This window comes from Amia ocellicauda, chromosome 23 (genome assembly GCF_036373705.1).
Source record: "Amia ocellicauda isolate fAmiCal2 chromosome 23, fAmiCal2.hap1, whole genome shotgun sequence".
Classification (NCBI taxonomy): domain Eukaryota; kingdom Metazoa; phylum Chordata; class Actinopteri; order Amiiformes; family Amiidae; genus Amia; species Amia ocellicauda.
In genome coordinates, this window is record NC_089872.1 from 13119098 (window position 1) to 13135634 (window position 16537).

Here is a 16537-nt window from a genome sequence, read left to right on the forward strand (position 1 = left end):
ATGCCATTTTACACTTCTGCATTAAATGATTGCCCTGGAACAATGAAGTCAGATTTAATTTAATTAAAATATTCCTTATGCATGCTAAACTACAAAGTCACTACTTAGAGCAAGATACATTTGCTAGGCCACCCCAGCGATAACGCGTCGGCAGCAATTTTCTTAGCAATCAAAACAGACATCAAGTAATCTAATCTAAATCGCTAACAATTATCAGACGGAGAGACGAGGATTCTTTTGATCAATGTTTTCTATTAAAAACTAAAACAATTCAATATTTGACTCCACTAATGCACTGCAGCCTCATTAGCCCATTGTCCTTGGGAACAAAATGGTTTGCATGCTGCAAAGTGGCACATTTTATAAGCAAGACCTTCTAAATAGGGATAAACACAGCTTTCCCTGACAACACAGAAGACTTTAAGCAGACACAGAAGTGAACAGCCCATGATCGCTTTGAGAATGTCACACTACGGTTATTTCTTTTTTCTGATGGTTTTAGCAGGGTGGTCTTGGAGGTTGTCATTTATTTTTAGATTATGCTGAAATAGTATTCCAAGGCTTACATTCAAAAGGATTTAATTCAAGGGCATTTCTCTTCCTTTTTAAATTCAGACCGCAAACAAACAGAATGGGAAAGCTGCTGCTTTTTAGATATTTTATTACCAAATGCTATGTATTTAAATTTTTAAATCCCGTGTCCTCATTTTAATGCCTGTGCTGGTATATTTTGGAAACTAGTATAAAATGTAGTACATTTACCAATCCCTATAACCAAGATTTTATTTTTTTCCTTTATACCATATTTGTTTACCTTTATACCACATTTTATGTATATATGTATTATTCTCATTGTATTTCTTGCAGTAGTTCATTCCTAATATTGAGCCTACTCATTGAAATTGAAATAAAGGTCAATAAAAACATACTAGACTAGATTGAAGTAATAAAAGGATCAATATAATTTTGTCACAATGTCACAAGCAATTGTAGAGACTTTGTATCTGTATCTACCATTGCATACCACCTAATATTTCTGTCCCTTTATTGAAAACCGTTTTGTATTATAAGGTTAAAAGCATAGCCTGAAAAGTGAATATATCTCAGAAACTGGCTATTCATGCTGTCTTTAGAATCCATCTAACAGACACCATTGTCATTTCCAACGGGCCAATCTGAAGGCATAACATCGTTTTGTAACTGCAAGTTGTGCACTGCAAGTTGGAATAACCTTCACACTGTCACTGCAGATGACACTGTAATTGAAATATTGAAATAGGGGGTCTACAGAGCATATTGCACGATGCATAATGCATTTCCCTACTTTAAAAGCCAGAGTATAATAAAATAAAATAAAAAGAAGAAAGAAAATGCTAAACTTGTAAAGGATGGAAGTCTCGGTGTGCATTTAAGGCAGTTCGGCTGGCTCTTATAGTAAAGTGACGAAACTCAACATAAGCTACTAACAAAGGGGTTCCTCAACGGTTCACCTAAATGTCTTTATAGACCTAATGCTGCCCTTCAAACAGTATATCCATCTGGGTCAGGAGAACAGGTATAGCTTGTATTTGTGTTGATTAATCACACAATATTAAATTTACTACATTTTTACTATGTTGTGCCTTGTAAATATAGGAAGGACATTCCTATCAACGAAGCAGTTAATAGCATTTTAGTGAAATTATTCCATAATTACTGGGGGATACTGCATGGTTCATATTAAGTGTGACTGTAGATTATGCACAAGTGCAAGCTGCCCTTACTGGTAGTGATTTCATTTAAATCTCATAAGAGACACCCAGCGTGTTTCCCCCACGGTCAGGACATTATTCATTTGCTCTTAAAAAGAGGGAAGAGCACCCCCCACTATCAGAGTAACTCCATGTCACCAAGGTGTCTCCGTTTAAGATGAATATAAAAGTCAAAGTCAGCCACCCTTTCTCCATACTTAACATGGCATGAGAGGATTTTGAAATATTTTATGCATTTTTCATTAGGTTACAGCACATTTTGCTTCTCAGACACGAGTGGTTCCGTTAAAAGAAATATCAGCTGTTTCCCCGTGTACAGATAAGGCCTTTTAATTGCACCTCTGTTTATCATAATGTGGGGAGGTTTTGTAATAAGCAACGTGCTGATGAAAGGAAAATAAAATGACTGGGCAGAGAGCATAGATGAACACAGAGAAAGTGGCCTGCGATAATTTTGCAATTCAGTGCGGTGGGAAGGAAATCACTTCGTATGACTTCCATTTGCAAGCACTACAGGCAAGCAACTTGGTCTAATTACCACTGACAATTTTTATTATTAACTAGAATTCAGAGTGCAACCTGGACGTCAGAAAAAAAAAAAAAAAAAAAAAAAAATATATATATATATATATATATATATATATATATATATATTTTGAAGCGCTGGTTGAAGTTCTTTAATTGTTCCAGCTCTGTAGCTACTGAAGCGGGATGGACATGAATCACTGCTGAGGTGACAGACATGCATAATGACACTCCCAGAACAGCCCCCAAACACTTTATCTGATGATAACTACATAAGGAAAATGGAATGACAGGACTTTGGCTTTGCTAACCCTTTCCGCCCCCTGAGAAGTTGCAGAGAACGCGATTAGATTGAAATGACTCTTCGAATATTGATAAAATAAACTGTTCACATTCCCAGTTTTGCACACTGTTTTAGAACTGATATGCACTGTGTAAAGAACAGGAACTACTTAATTAAAATGCATAAATATGTTTAAAACCCAGCAATATTGAACTTGTTGATTTTGAGAGGTACCATGACTGCATCCGAAAAGAAGCTATGCTACATTAACCTTCAGTTTATTCCTTACACCTTATTTACAAACTGAAACAATGAAACATTTACAGACAAGGCTATCCCAAGTGCATGTTTTAACAAATCAATATTAGGAACATAGCAAGTCTCATTACTACCAAGTCCTTGCTAAACTGCTATCTAATGATGCATGCACATTTGACCAACCAAAAGGAGTAGCGCCTGTTTCACTACTTATTGTAAGTCATGAAATGTCTTGAGTGATCAATGCCATTTTTTAAAGATGGGTTTCAAGATCAGGTTGTTACTCAAAGATATTTACAATTCTTTTAATTTTATACACATACACACACACACGCACATCAATAGTATAGGGTCACCAGCAAATCTTACTGAATACAAAGGATTTTTCTTCTAACTTCAATTTAGTCTGGCTGGGTGTTTAGGGTCATTCAAAACGCACTTGTCACTAACATACTCCTCACATCTTCTTGAGGGTATTGCACCATGTTGAATGATGCAATTTAAGCAAAACAATGTCAAATCTTCATGTTAGCACCTCCATGTATGGCCGGAGGCGATGGATGAACACTAATCTCTTACGTTGTTTTCATCACAATCATTTTTTTCTTGGTGCAATTTTTTTTGCTGTGTTACCATTTGTCTCCAATGTGCTTTTTACCAATCTTCATAGTTTTATTACGGTTTCTTTAATTTAATCAAAGAGCTGGTTGTACCAAAAACCCTTGCTAGCTCTGTGATAGGGGATATGGGAGTAACAGAGGCAAGATTCTTGTCAATAAAACATTTGCAAGACAGCATATTGTTCCCAATTCTTGCTTTCAAAATGATTTCAAAATGACACTGACTGTATGTTGGTGTGAATAGATCACCTCAGTGAGATGCGCACTGCGGGACGGAGGGGAGGTTAGGCTTGTCACTTGTTTGTTTCCGGCTTTCATGGCAGCGTCTCGTCTGGCCTGCTCCAGTAGAAGCCTGGCTCTCTCCTTCAGCTCCTCCTGTCGAGACTGTACCCTCTGTTTGGGTATATGGGGCACAAGAGGTGAGGATTTGGGATAAGTCGTGGAAGGTGAGGTGGTTTAAAACATGTCTAGCAATGCATCACTTACCCAGTGTTAGAAAAAACATTAAAACTTTTGGAAGATGTAAAAACAGGACATTTGTAAGGACATCCCTGCCTTGCCAGGAAATATTAGATCTATATCCATGTTTAAAGTATTCAGGGAATCAGGAAAACAATGCAAACTTTAGCCAAAAGCAATGAAAGGAGATCTTATTTGAAAAGCATAAAACGGACTCCCTGCCCTTGAGTGGACCAACGGATGGTCATATAGCCTTGACATATACTGGGCTTGCCTGCTTTTGTATGCAGCTGCTTGTAGAGGACCTCACCTTCTCATCAGCCATGTTTGAGTGCTGGACAGGTGTCATCTGCTGGAGAAAATGTAATTTACATAGGGAAAACAAATGTATATTTCAAGCAAGGCTATTATGGGCTTATCATGAAAAATCTTAAAAGAGGACAATGTTTTTTTGATTTTATGGAAGGAGGGAAGGAATAAATTAATTCCCAAATGCTCTCATCATCAGGCTTAATGAACACAAGATTATTGACTAACTGTTTTCCCCTGGTTTACATGTGTTGATGAGAGGACAGCTGTTACCTGCAAGTTTCTGGTGGCCTGGTCTGCGTGGTTGAGAGAGGCGCCAGTGTCAGAGACCCCGTCCGCCTCAGAGTTGCGAAGGCTCGCCCGCTTCTTCTTGATGAGGTCGGCGTCACGGTTGTAGGAGAAGCCCAGCTTGTGTGGCGGAGTGGAAGCCCCTGCCTTCCTCACCGGGGACGCTGGCTCTGGGCTCCTGCTCTCTGGGAGCACTGCCCTGTCCCTCTCCAAAGAGCCGCCGATGGGCCCCGTGCTCCCCTTTCTCTCCTTGTCAGCCTCTTCACTCGGGAGCGTGGGGGATGGCTCCTTCTTTTGATCGCTGACATGCTGTAAGTCACTCAGCTCTAAAGTGTCTGCTTTCAGGAGCCTCTTTTTACCAAGTGAAGGCTGTGCTTGTGCCGTATCTATCCTGTCAGACTTGCGAAGTTCCTCTGCGTCTGAAGCCCCACTGGAGCTCGGGGGAAGTTTTGGGGGATCAGCATTGATCTGCGACCCATACAAGGGGGCTGCTATGGTGCTGGGGCCCACAGTGATGGTGGGAGGAGGGCTATCGTTCTTCAGCTTGTCCGCGGTGCTGCTGCTCACAGTATGCTCTTCGGGACAGGGAGCCGCCTCGGCGCCATTCGCAGTCTGGGCCTCCGTCTCTCGGTTCACCTCGTTCAGCTCCGCGTAAAATTTGTCCTGATCAATGGAGCTATTGGTGTCCGTTTCAAAGTCCCCCACTTTGTAGGTGCTCCTACTGCTGTTGGCCTCAATTTGCACCACATTGAGCTCCTCACCGCTGAAGTGAGCCCTGATCTGGTACAGGTAGGTCATGACTGTGAGCTTGTCAGGAATGGCCAGCAGCACCATGTCCGATGGCTCCAGTAACCGAGAGATTCCCAGGCTGGCAAAGCCATCGTAAGCCTAAAAAGATCAACAAAAAAGTGTATAGTGAAAAAATTACTAAGAAATTGCAATGGGCAAATCCACTTGACTTTAGTCTTTAGCAATTCATACAATTACCCTCTTCTTTTTCAGTTCATACACAAACTCCAGCTACAGGCTAGGAATGACAATCTCATTTTACTATTTTTATTTAAATTTACGCTACTGAAACATGAGGTTAAATGCCACCTTCAAGGTCAAGTGTGAGTCAATGGCTACACTGGACACAGGCCTTTACATCATGGCCAAGCAGGCCACCTGCACCTAATAATCAGAGTAAGCATCACTCCTGAAGGTAAAAACATGCCGCTCTGGTGTCCATAGCCTGTGAGAATTGGCAAAGCAGTCCAACATTTAGACCTAGCTAACCTCCACTAGGCAGGTATTAACAGGTAACTGGGATATGCTAAGAGAGCCATCTCATGTCTGACTAGATTTGGAATAGGACAATCAGGAATCAGTGGGACAAGTCTGCAGTGACAGAGAATGTCAAGGATGGGTTCTGAGATAAGAAAGTGAGATATAAAGAAACACTAAACTAATCCGTCCTGGGCCTTATCGCAGCCGATCAACCTTCTCCTTTCTACTGCCCATGTAATTGCAGTGATTTGTGTTGATGAAAAATACAGGCAGATAATCAAGAAGCAAAACTCAATCCCAGATCACCTGATAGGCGATTTAAAAAAATAGCCATTATAACAAGACAAGAAGCAAGTCCACCCCCCCACCCCCGCCCCCATGAAAGGGTCCCTCTCGATATCACAACTTGTATCTCAGGCCCACTGATGGCGTTTTTGATTCTGCCTGTTGACGAACACCATTTTCATTGTCTAAGGGTCTTGACATTTTGGATCTGCAGGTTTATCGAGTTTTGGAATAATCAAGGTAATCCGTTTCTCAATTTACAATTAATTACTACAATTTTTTTTTTGTATTATTCTACAGGCTTTAACAATGGCTATTGTGACACAGCCCTCGCACAGACAAAAAACAAAGAGAAGGGGACAAAACACAAAAAAGGGTAGGCAGGTACGAGAAAAACAATGCTGTTACAGCATGTCATTTGAAGTTTTCACTTTCACCTTACTGTGAGAAGAAAGAAGGAAAGAAAAAAAGAGCCCTGATAAGGTTTCGCACACTTATTCAGAGCAGCAAAGTGTTTTTTTATTGTTCTCCAGCAACTAAAAGTGTTCTCTGGGAGAGTGAACGACAACCTTGAGTCTGAATAGAAAGAAAAAAAATAGGTGCGGCAAGTTAGGATGGGAAAAAAAAAAAAAAAAAAAAAGTCTTTGTATTTGTGCTTTAGTTTTATTTTAAGCTACAGTTCATGTTAGATGAAGTGACATACTTCATATTCTAAATACCTTTAAGACCATAATTCCATTAAAAAGTACCCAACATCTATTACTACTGTTATTTAGTCCTCCGTAAAACTCTTTTCTTAAAGTCTATCCTTAAGTGGCTTATTTCTGCATTTTGCACATTCCCCCTAAATCTCTTCTTCACTTAAAATTGAGCAGGGCTGCATTTTTCAGAACTTTGTGAACAGCACATTGTTTTTGATTTACTAAGCCTCCTTTGAAAAGTGGCCCTTCAGGTTGATTGACACACATCAAACCACCGTCCATCAGCAGAAGGCCCACAGGCCATATTCTAAACATTTCTCGATTATACAATACACAACACAGCGACCGAGATCAGATATCATGGCAAATTACTTTTTGCTTTTCTTTCTTTTTTTAATTCAGTGGTTAGAATCTAAGAATCTACAGAATCTAAGCCTACAAAACTAACTGTATTGATTTTATTCTATCAAGAGTATATTTCAATTGAGTCTGGGATTATGAAAATCATTAAAAGAAGAAAAGAAAGAAAAAAAAAGACGATCTAATGTGAAAGGTTGCCTGGGACAAATACAGGCTTTCGGCAACCTTAACCTTTGCTGCCCCTCCACTGGTCACCTGTGACTCTGCGTTAACCAGCCTCTCAATTTACCAGCTATAGGGAGCACTCTGTTATTCATTCATAGATGTTGGCTTAATTGGTTAGGAGGAGGAAACGTCAAATGCGCTATGCATCTGCATGGACATTATACATGGCCATTGTTCGTCATGTGGCATTCATCCCAAACAAGGGCACTAGGGGTTATCAGTCAGAATTGTGTGAGCACAGGAAATAAACCTGCAGGAAGCAACTGAGATATTCAATGTAGCTGTCAAGCGAGGGGGCTGAACGAGTGATGAAAGAAGTAAGCTACACAATAAACAATATAGGCTTTTCCCAGAAAAAAAGTTTTAAATGATACACTTCAGATTATACACACAAAAACATAATAAATAAATAAAACTTATATGTTTGGCTACTACCATCTTTTATTGGCCTGTTAAAGTTATAATCCTGGTTGAAGGGGGAATTTACATTAAGGATATATTTCTCTATGTATATATGTATGTATGTAAACACTCACAACTGCATGTATGACAGTTTAATATAGACCGTTTATAAGTAACTAGTACTCGCACCCAATCTGTTTTATAAGCTCGCAGGAAATGTAAAGTGGCAGGCTTTGGGGCTGTAAGTGATATGCACTCTTAACTCAGTTAGATACCCTTTCGAAAACCTATTCGTCTTGCACATTTTGCAGAAAATTCCTCAATGGGGGGGAACTAAAAAAAAGTCTTATAAAGGATAGCAGCTCTTTCTCCAGCTGAAATGCTTTAAACGCAAATGTTAGCTCTAAAATGGATTACAGAAATCCTGGACTAGTGACACGTACCTCAAATAACAAGCTTTTCATGTAAAAAAAAAAAAGGTTCCCAGTGCCTCATATAAATGCACTGTATAGAGCTAGAGACTGAAGCTGTTTAGTACACTCACAGCAGGCATTAAATTATGATGCTATCTTAGCATTCCCAGGTGATTTTCCTCTTTCTTGTGAGCTAGAGTGCAAAACAAAACTAAATTTTATAACACTTTCCATCTGAACAGCAGGGGAGCTACCTTCTGTGCAGCAATTATAAACCTGGAAAAATATAACTCACCTTTCTTAAAAGGATTAATAATAATCATCAAAAATATATATTAGGGAGAAAAAAAAAACAACAGGCAGTCAGGCTAAATTTGTGTCAGCTGGCGGTCTTTACCTTTTTGTTGTTTTCTTTGATATCCTGAGGACTGAGGGACTTGTAGTCACTGAGGGAGAAAGCACAACAGTGGGCATCGACAGTATTTGATAAAAGCGGCAATATAAAAATTGCATTTAAAAATGTGATCTATAATGGCATTATACTGTAACAAGCAATTTCACAGCTATGCAATCAACAAAACTAATAGAGTGGAAAAATAAAAAAATAACCAGTGATCACATGTTTTTCTCTTTTTTTTTCTTTTTTTTTTTGCCTGAAGGTTTTCCATCTAAAAAGTGAAGTTAACAGGCACAGACCAGAGGCCAGCCTTTAAAACCAAATTTACCATGCAGTAATCCCTTGTTGTCAGTGTACAAAGACCTACAGGCTTATTTGTCTCATCTTATTTCAACACTGACACAATTTTTGTAATCTTCCTGTAGACAGCTATTTGGATGAGATTAGTAAAAAAAGGGGGGAAAAAAACAAAAACAAATCAGTTTAATACAGATCCCATTTTCCTCAATAATGACAGTGTGAAACTGAAAGGGGGAGAAGAAAAAGCAAATCTGGGAAAACCAAAACAGAGTCAGTGCATTCATTTGATATTTTAAGTGTATGTAAAGTGGATTCATTAAAGCAAACTCTAGATACATATGAGAAGTATGAAACCATTTACAAAATACATTTTTCCATTTTCTAATTGTTCTTTTTCCCCTGAGAGTGAGAAGGCAACTTGCTTGTTTAAAAGCAATGCTGGGGAAACATTTAAGAAGAAAAAAGTTCTGATCTAAAGAGGTTTATAGCTTTTATGATTAAATTGACATTGGAAAGCTAAAATACACATCACAATGTCCCGTGTGGGCAACTAACTCCTCTCCCCGACCTGGCAGTATCACCATGGACCGTTTTTCTCTCACTTACATGTAGTCAGGCCTGAAGTGGTTCAATAATGCACAAAAGGCCAGACCGTTTCTCCAGGATGTGGTGAAGTTGGTTATTTTTACCCCTCTGTAGTTTTTTGTAACCTCTCTGCACCAGGCAAGCAGCGACTGACTGGCATTTGGCTTCTTCCCCAGAACAGGGCTCGGAACTGGGCTTGGCTGGAAAGAAAAAAAAGAAAGAAAAAAAAAAAATCGGGAGGGTGGGGGGGTGAGAGAAAGTGAGAGAAAGAAATAAAATTATAATTAAAAAAACTAAAAAAAAAAAACTTAAAAGGAATAACAGAGGGAGTGAAATTAACATTAAATTGACCTAACCAGATCATGTGTACCGTTTGATGTCTATTTGGCTCTTCAAAAACTGTCAATTTCTGATGATGGAGGCCAGGCTAAAAGACAACAATCGCTAGTTATTATCTTCAATCCTTGCCCCTGGCGCTTCTCTGTGAAGGAAGCTGGCAGTGCAGGATTCCTCCCTGGTTTGGGGAGCAGGCTGAGATCTGCACAGGTGGAAGCGTCATGTCAAATCTGCACAGGGCTCCGGGCCCTTCCTATCCAGCCATCCCTGGATGCATTACGTCATCCGGACACATTTACTTTTTAAATTATTTTTATTTTAAAATGTATTTTGTTTTCATTATTTTCATCTCACCAACGAACAAAACATATATATAATAATGAAACAAATAGGTCTACATATCATTTAATTTCAAAGTCAAATGAAAGTAGAAATAGAAGTGTCCCATCTTTGTACTGGGGAAGGTAGACACAAAGAAATACCACAAAAAAGCCACTACACAACCCAAAACATTTAAAATTCTATGAAGAACACTTTTTCACACTATTCATTCTAATAACTAATCCAAAAGTTTTTAAAAATAATTCTAATTTTAAATAATTCTAGGCAGCAGAAAAATGATTTCTTCTCATCCCATTTTACCGGATACATTGAAAACCTCGTCTTCTCCCTCACACTTCTTAATTTAAAAGTGAAAAATTTAACTATTTACCAAAACTCTTAGCACAGTTTTAACAAACAAAAAATGTGTAAACAAATGGCTTCTAGATTATCAAAACGTATGTCTTAAATGGTCATGTATAATAGAAGAAAACGTATAACCGTTGATAATGTAAACATTATTAATTACATCTTACTTTGAAGTGTTATCAAAGACAGCATTAATGAATGTAAATCTCATACTTAAGCTTTAAAGTCCAATAAACCAAATGGTCTAAAATACTATCCTTTTATTGGGAGCAAAGATTACATTATCTGGAAGTAAAGTAATTAGTTGCTGTGACAAGAATACAAAAGTATAAAAAAAAATGTTCCTTAGAAACAAGAAAACAAACAAAACAAACAAATATAAACTATGAGAAATTAATCCAACTTTTGCTCGATTCTGTGGAGGCTGTAATCTGTTCTTTCATCATCTCAGAGAGGGTAACTATTAGCTTTGTGATCAAGAGGCTAAATCAGTTGGGCATTTGTAAATATTTCCAGCAGACTAACAACGCCCCCCATTGGCTGGCTAAAGTAGTTACAAAAGAAAAAAAAAAAAGACTTGAGACTTGGAAAGCCATTATGATTTATGATTTAAAGGCTATTTATCAACTTAACAAGTATACATGTACATTTAAAAAAGGTGGATTACTCAGAAATCTTGTAAGTACTAATAGGTGGAATGTAACCTGCAGCACATATTACAGAATGCTAATAAGCCATTTAACTTGTGTAAATATTGCCGAGAGAGCAGTACACCAACGCACAATGAGAAACACAGCCAGCTGGATCAGAAGACGGCTGTTTGTTTGCTTACAACCAATAGGAGTTCTCTACAGTACGGGACCGTGTGGAGCCGCTCAGACTATAGCAGCTGCTGCTGACATGACAAAATTTAAGATGAGCGTTCAAAACTACAACTAACCCACTTTTAAAGCCACCTCCTGAAACAAGCCAGAGCACTTGGGGGAGACTGGAGGTGTGATTTTAGCTGTCTCCGAGAATGGCTGTGTCCTGGTGAGTGCGGGCAGGAGACCCACAGGTATGTCATTCACACAGCCCCACTGCTTCTCAACAGCCGCTTTTCAATTTCCCATTTGTTTCCTTGCCTTCAGAGGAAGCCCAGGGGACTGCTGCCCATTAAGGGTTGTGTTTTTCATTTGGAATCTAAAGCAATAACATGTACATACATATTATTAAACAGTTTTGTGGGGGATTTCTTTCTGAATGAGAAACAAATCATAGGATGACTTCAGTAGTTAATGCTCTCAGAAAAAAAAATAGTTTCTGGAAAAACAACAAAAAAAGGGTAGGATTAAATTGGGTAATCGCAGTTCTGCATCACATGTGGTTGAAAGGATAAAAGTTCCAAACGCTCCCAAAGCATACCCACTTCTAACTTCTAAAGTGCTTATTTTTCAAGGATTTTCCCCAGGAGATGATAATCACATATTAAACATACAATTGATTAAACGTGAAACACTGTAAACATTAAGTCCTTGCTCAGACCTGCAGTACTACTCCAGTTTTCTACCATGAAATTTATATGCAAATGAAAAAGGTTTTCTTCCAAAGATCGTTTTTCACATTCAGTTACTTCTTGACATAAATATGCAATAAGAATGAAAAACTTAATCATGGCTCATGCGGTTCCTGTACACCACCTCATTTATCCGACACAAATCTAATTTTTCTTCAGAACATTATAAATACTCTACCCCAAAGGCAATTCTCGTTGCAGGGGTGTGGCGGGCAATTATTAAAGGTTAAACGGTTGACTATTATAAATTGTATTACAAAAAAGACAATGACCTTTTGGAAGTCAAAGCAAAAGGAATGCATTAATTGCATTAAATTTATTAGAGTAACAATTAAAAAAAAAGCGATCATGTCACTTAATTTCACAAAGAAAGAAAAAAGAAAAAAAAAAAATCGAATCTGACGAACAAACCACTGGCATGAAAAAGGCATCTCCAGTAAATGAAAAGTCCAAATCCCACATCAAGAGAGAAGCAAAAGTAAATTCAAAAAAATAAATGTGGTCATTGAAAGAGGATAAATACACAGATTAAAAAAAAAAAAATGAATTAAGGCCGATCACAATACAGTTTTGCAGAAATGAAGGTCGATTTCTTGGGCATGTTTTGACAATTACCTCATCAAAGGAGTGTTTATGGATCACTGGCTTGTGGCCTTGATTTGACTATTTCATTCTGTTATATGCGTTCTTTTTATTTGGATCTGAAAATCCAATAAACCAACTTTAACCTTCTGATAAACCAGCCACTGCCGAGTCCACCGATTCACTCTATAAAGGAGGGGGATCACACCTGTTTGGCAATTCACAAAGCACATTATAGAGTGTCCACAGCTTAATACTTTTATGTTAGCAGGCAGGGCACCTTAGGCAGGGTTTTCTTTCAAGTGATGTAAAAGTAGCAATCAAATTTTCATGGAATAATTACCTGGAATGAATGCACAGGAGCCATTAAAGCAATTAGAAAACATACTTTAACTGTAGTATTCTTAAGGCAACCTTGACTTGTCAATGTTGGTTGTCTATATTAGCACTTGAATGTGAAAAGCCTGGGAGATTTAACTATTTCACCTTCACAATCATCATACAACAAATATGTTATTACTTACATTTCCTATGTTACATGTGTTTATTTTATTCATAGAAATAAGAGGCGATAATAATCCCCTGTAAAGCGAGTAGTCCACTTTGCATTATTTATTCTTTTAAGGGAAGGTTCCTCAGTCCAATTAGGTTTATTATTAGGGTTGTATCTTGACTAGATAATGCGATTGACGCGTTTTAGGGAACATTCTGGAACATAAACGTTGTGTAAAATGTTTTGGGTTTGAACACTGGCATTCCTTGTAATACAAATGAATCCTTAGCAAACGATTGGGTGTCTTGCCAAAAGGGAAAAAAACAGTTTCGTATGGCTTCAAGGAAAGGAGTAGTATATCCCAATCAATCATTAAATACAAAAACAAAAATTAGGAAATAGATACATTCCTTCATTATTTACCAAAATACAATAATATGGAACATTTAAATATAGGCAACAATGACTCAAATTTTTTATTGAAGATTCCATGTCAATAAAACACATCCTGGAAAAATAAATGCTGTAATCCCTCAACAATGCTTCCAACTAGAAATCCCAGGATTATTAAAACTCATGTCTGTTAGCCAACACACAGGGTTTCCTCTGAAAGGCTAGTCCTAAATCACCGTCTAGTTTTGATTTACATCTTTCATTGATGAAGTAATCCAGCATGATTACATGGGAAAAGAACTGATTCAAAGTGCCATGCTTTCCAGAAGCATGTAACTGGATTGATAAAGCTAGTATGGCTCTTACTGTAGATAGAAACCCCACATAAAAAATAGAAATGTCATTTGGAATGATATTGCCTTTTGCCAGCCATCATGGTTTTATTTTTTTCAAGATGAGAGAACATCTGCCATTTGTCTTCTGTCAGGTAAATTCATGCATAAAAGAAAAGGAAATTAACCTCTATTCCAATCTCCAAAACCGCAGTTTCAAAAAAGCGATAGCAGTTCGCTGTTGTGTTGCAGCCGCACAGAGTAGTTGGCGCCGGCTCCTATGAAGAGATTTAGAATCCTTTTTACTTCACATGCTGCGTTTAAAGTGCCAGTATAACACTTTTAAAGGTTACAGCAATATCTATCTTCAAAATCAGACCTTACTAGTCCTTACCCATCTTCCTACCACTCTGAAAATTGCAGTTTGTGGTGTTTCAAACATATAGCCTCTTTGTATCTTACTGAACATGCTGTGGGCTACGCTGAAACGGCCCATTGCAGTCCAGAATCACAATTCACACAAAACAAACATCCTTCAGGGTGGATCAGGGTTCGGATACCTAGACAGTGTCTTTCTTTCATCATATTGCCGTTTTTGTTTGTTTTTATTCTATAATTCTCCATGCACGTTTTCCGCAGGGGTTTCTTTTCAATGTCATAGCGCGCACACACACCAGGAACCAAGCGGGGAGTCACAAGGGGAATTTTACTCATCTCCAAAGTACACACATTTTAGGAGATTGACAAAGGCCAGTTACCTTCCAAACAACAGAACAACAAAAGCAGGTCAAATGCAAGCCAAGTCTACTAGAGAATAGGATCTGGTCTCTCCACAACCATGATCCTGATGTTCCAGGTATAAATATTCCAGTCGTTCACTGTAGGTGGAGCAGGTCCTATTGCTATTTAGGCTGGTCAATCATATATGCTCTACACCCTCCTGCAAAGAAAACGCTCAGAAACTGCAGTTAAGGGCTTCAAAAGGCATCAGAGGGATGTCAGGTTTGAGGAGGCTATGATGCTCTTACCCTTTAAAACTTGTAATCCCCTATTTGGGCTTGGGGCTAGACATGCTACAATAAAACAAATTTCCTTGGAGAGCAGTTTATGAACCCAGAAACCCTAATGCATACTTGTACAGATTTAGCATTTATACCCATCTACCTGATGACTTGAGGCAAAAAGTGACTTTGGAACACAAACTGTACTATGAAGTATAAATGCCCCTCCCTGAGTGTAAAAAGATGTCTCTTAATCTGAAGGATAAGTCAGTGGCAGGATTTTATTTATTTATATATATATTTTACATCTGGCCAACTCCAAGAACTCAAGAAACTGAAAATCAACAACTCTGTACCGACTTAATTTCTTCTCATCCAAGTTTAATATAGTGTTCTACTGTAACATTAGTTGTGAAAATTAAAAAAATAACAAAATCAAAGCCAGTCATCACACAAAAATATTAATACGCATCACTATCAGCTTCAAATAAAAAGATAAAATGTCTTCCTCCTAAGACTAATACCGGATTAATATCCATATCTAATGCATTTTTACTCATTCTAATGGTGAGTCAATAAGATTACCCATTGGGTTTATGAAAATGTAATAAATTCTAAAGTAGTAACAATAAGTCTAGCAAAATCAAAACCAACAGAAAAAATATCTTCTCAAAAGCAAAAAAGCTTTTTTGTGTGTATTTTTTTTTTTTGTTTCATAGAAAATTACCACACCATCTGGGAAAGACTAATTTTATAAACACATGAAATCATGAGCAGGGACTTTTTACAAGTGTGAAACTACAAATGCAGAATGATAACAGCATGACTAAATTAAATTTGAGTCTGTTCTACTATAAAAGCCAATTGAGAGGCTTTGAACTAAAAAAAAATACATAATTAATACATAATAAAAATAAATAACAACACCATGCTGTTCGGCTCTCCAGTTTTAGCCCTGCATGTATAATAGCATGTAAGCTATAGCTTTAGATTGTCATGAAAGACTGTGCAGTTACACTTGTAAGAAAGCATTACTCACACTCACGCTTTGACAAATTAGCTGTGCTGTACAGCAGGAAATTCAGACAATTTGAAGACGGGGGCTGCAAAGCGAGCATCTGTCTTTTTCAATTCTGTGTGTCATTCTGGTACGAAACGCCATTCATGCATGATTCCACCATGAAGAAAACATTACATTTCATAAACAAAACAAAGATACATATAATCAGAACAAATTCTTCCATTTCAAAAAACAACACCACCTCTCAAGTCATTTTAAAAGACAAGGAGGGTTTAAAAGAGAAAACACTCCTAAATCTGTAACGCATTAAATCTCCTTTACTGGCATCCTCAACAAACAAATTAGGGGTGCAGTAGTTCACCGATCTGCCAGATAAATTGTCTATTTATCAATTAATCAGAGCTTCAACAGAAAACTAATTAAGGAGGCACTTCAAGAAATATGTCACACAGGAAAATAAATGCATGGTTAGGACCCAAATGTTAATTCGCCATTGTCCAAACAGCATCGGTTTTATCCTGAGATTATCAAAGCAATTAAAATGAAAATAATTGCAAAGTCACCCCTTTAACGAAGGTCTTGATCAAAATAAGGATATATTGATAATTGCTTGAGCTCACTAAGTAAGCAGACTGAGCTGATCAATGGTTTCTGAAAGACATTCTTTGATAAACATGCTTTTTGCACAATTGGATGCAATTTCT

The 16537-nt window shown here is 37.7% G+C and overlaps 1 protein-coding gene across 12 annotated transcripts in view; it reads right to left on the bottom strand.

The window, feature by feature from the left end:
• ehbp1 (EH domain binding protein 1) overlaps nt 1–16537 on the bottom strand; it is a 120992-nt gene that overhangs the window by 45612 nt on the left and 58843 nt on the right. For 7 of the 12 annotated variants that reach the window (XM_066697276.1, XM_066697275.1, XM_066697272.1 and 4 more), the window contains 5 exons: nt 9452–9630; nt 8546–8594; nt 4479–5381; nt 4171–4248; nt 3687–3830 (listed from right to left, as the gene is read on the bottom strand). In XM_066697276.1, coding sequence (XP_066553373.1) covers nt 3687–3830; nt 4171–4248; nt 4479–5381; nt 8546–8594; nt 9452–9630 — 1353 coding nt within the window. The remainder of the gene's footprint in view (nt 1–3686; nt 3831–4170; nt 4249–4478; nt 5382–8545; nt 8595–9451; nt 9631–16537) is intronic. The other 5 variants (XM_066697277.1, XM_066697271.1, XM_066697268.1 and 2 more) reach the window with 3 other exon arrangements.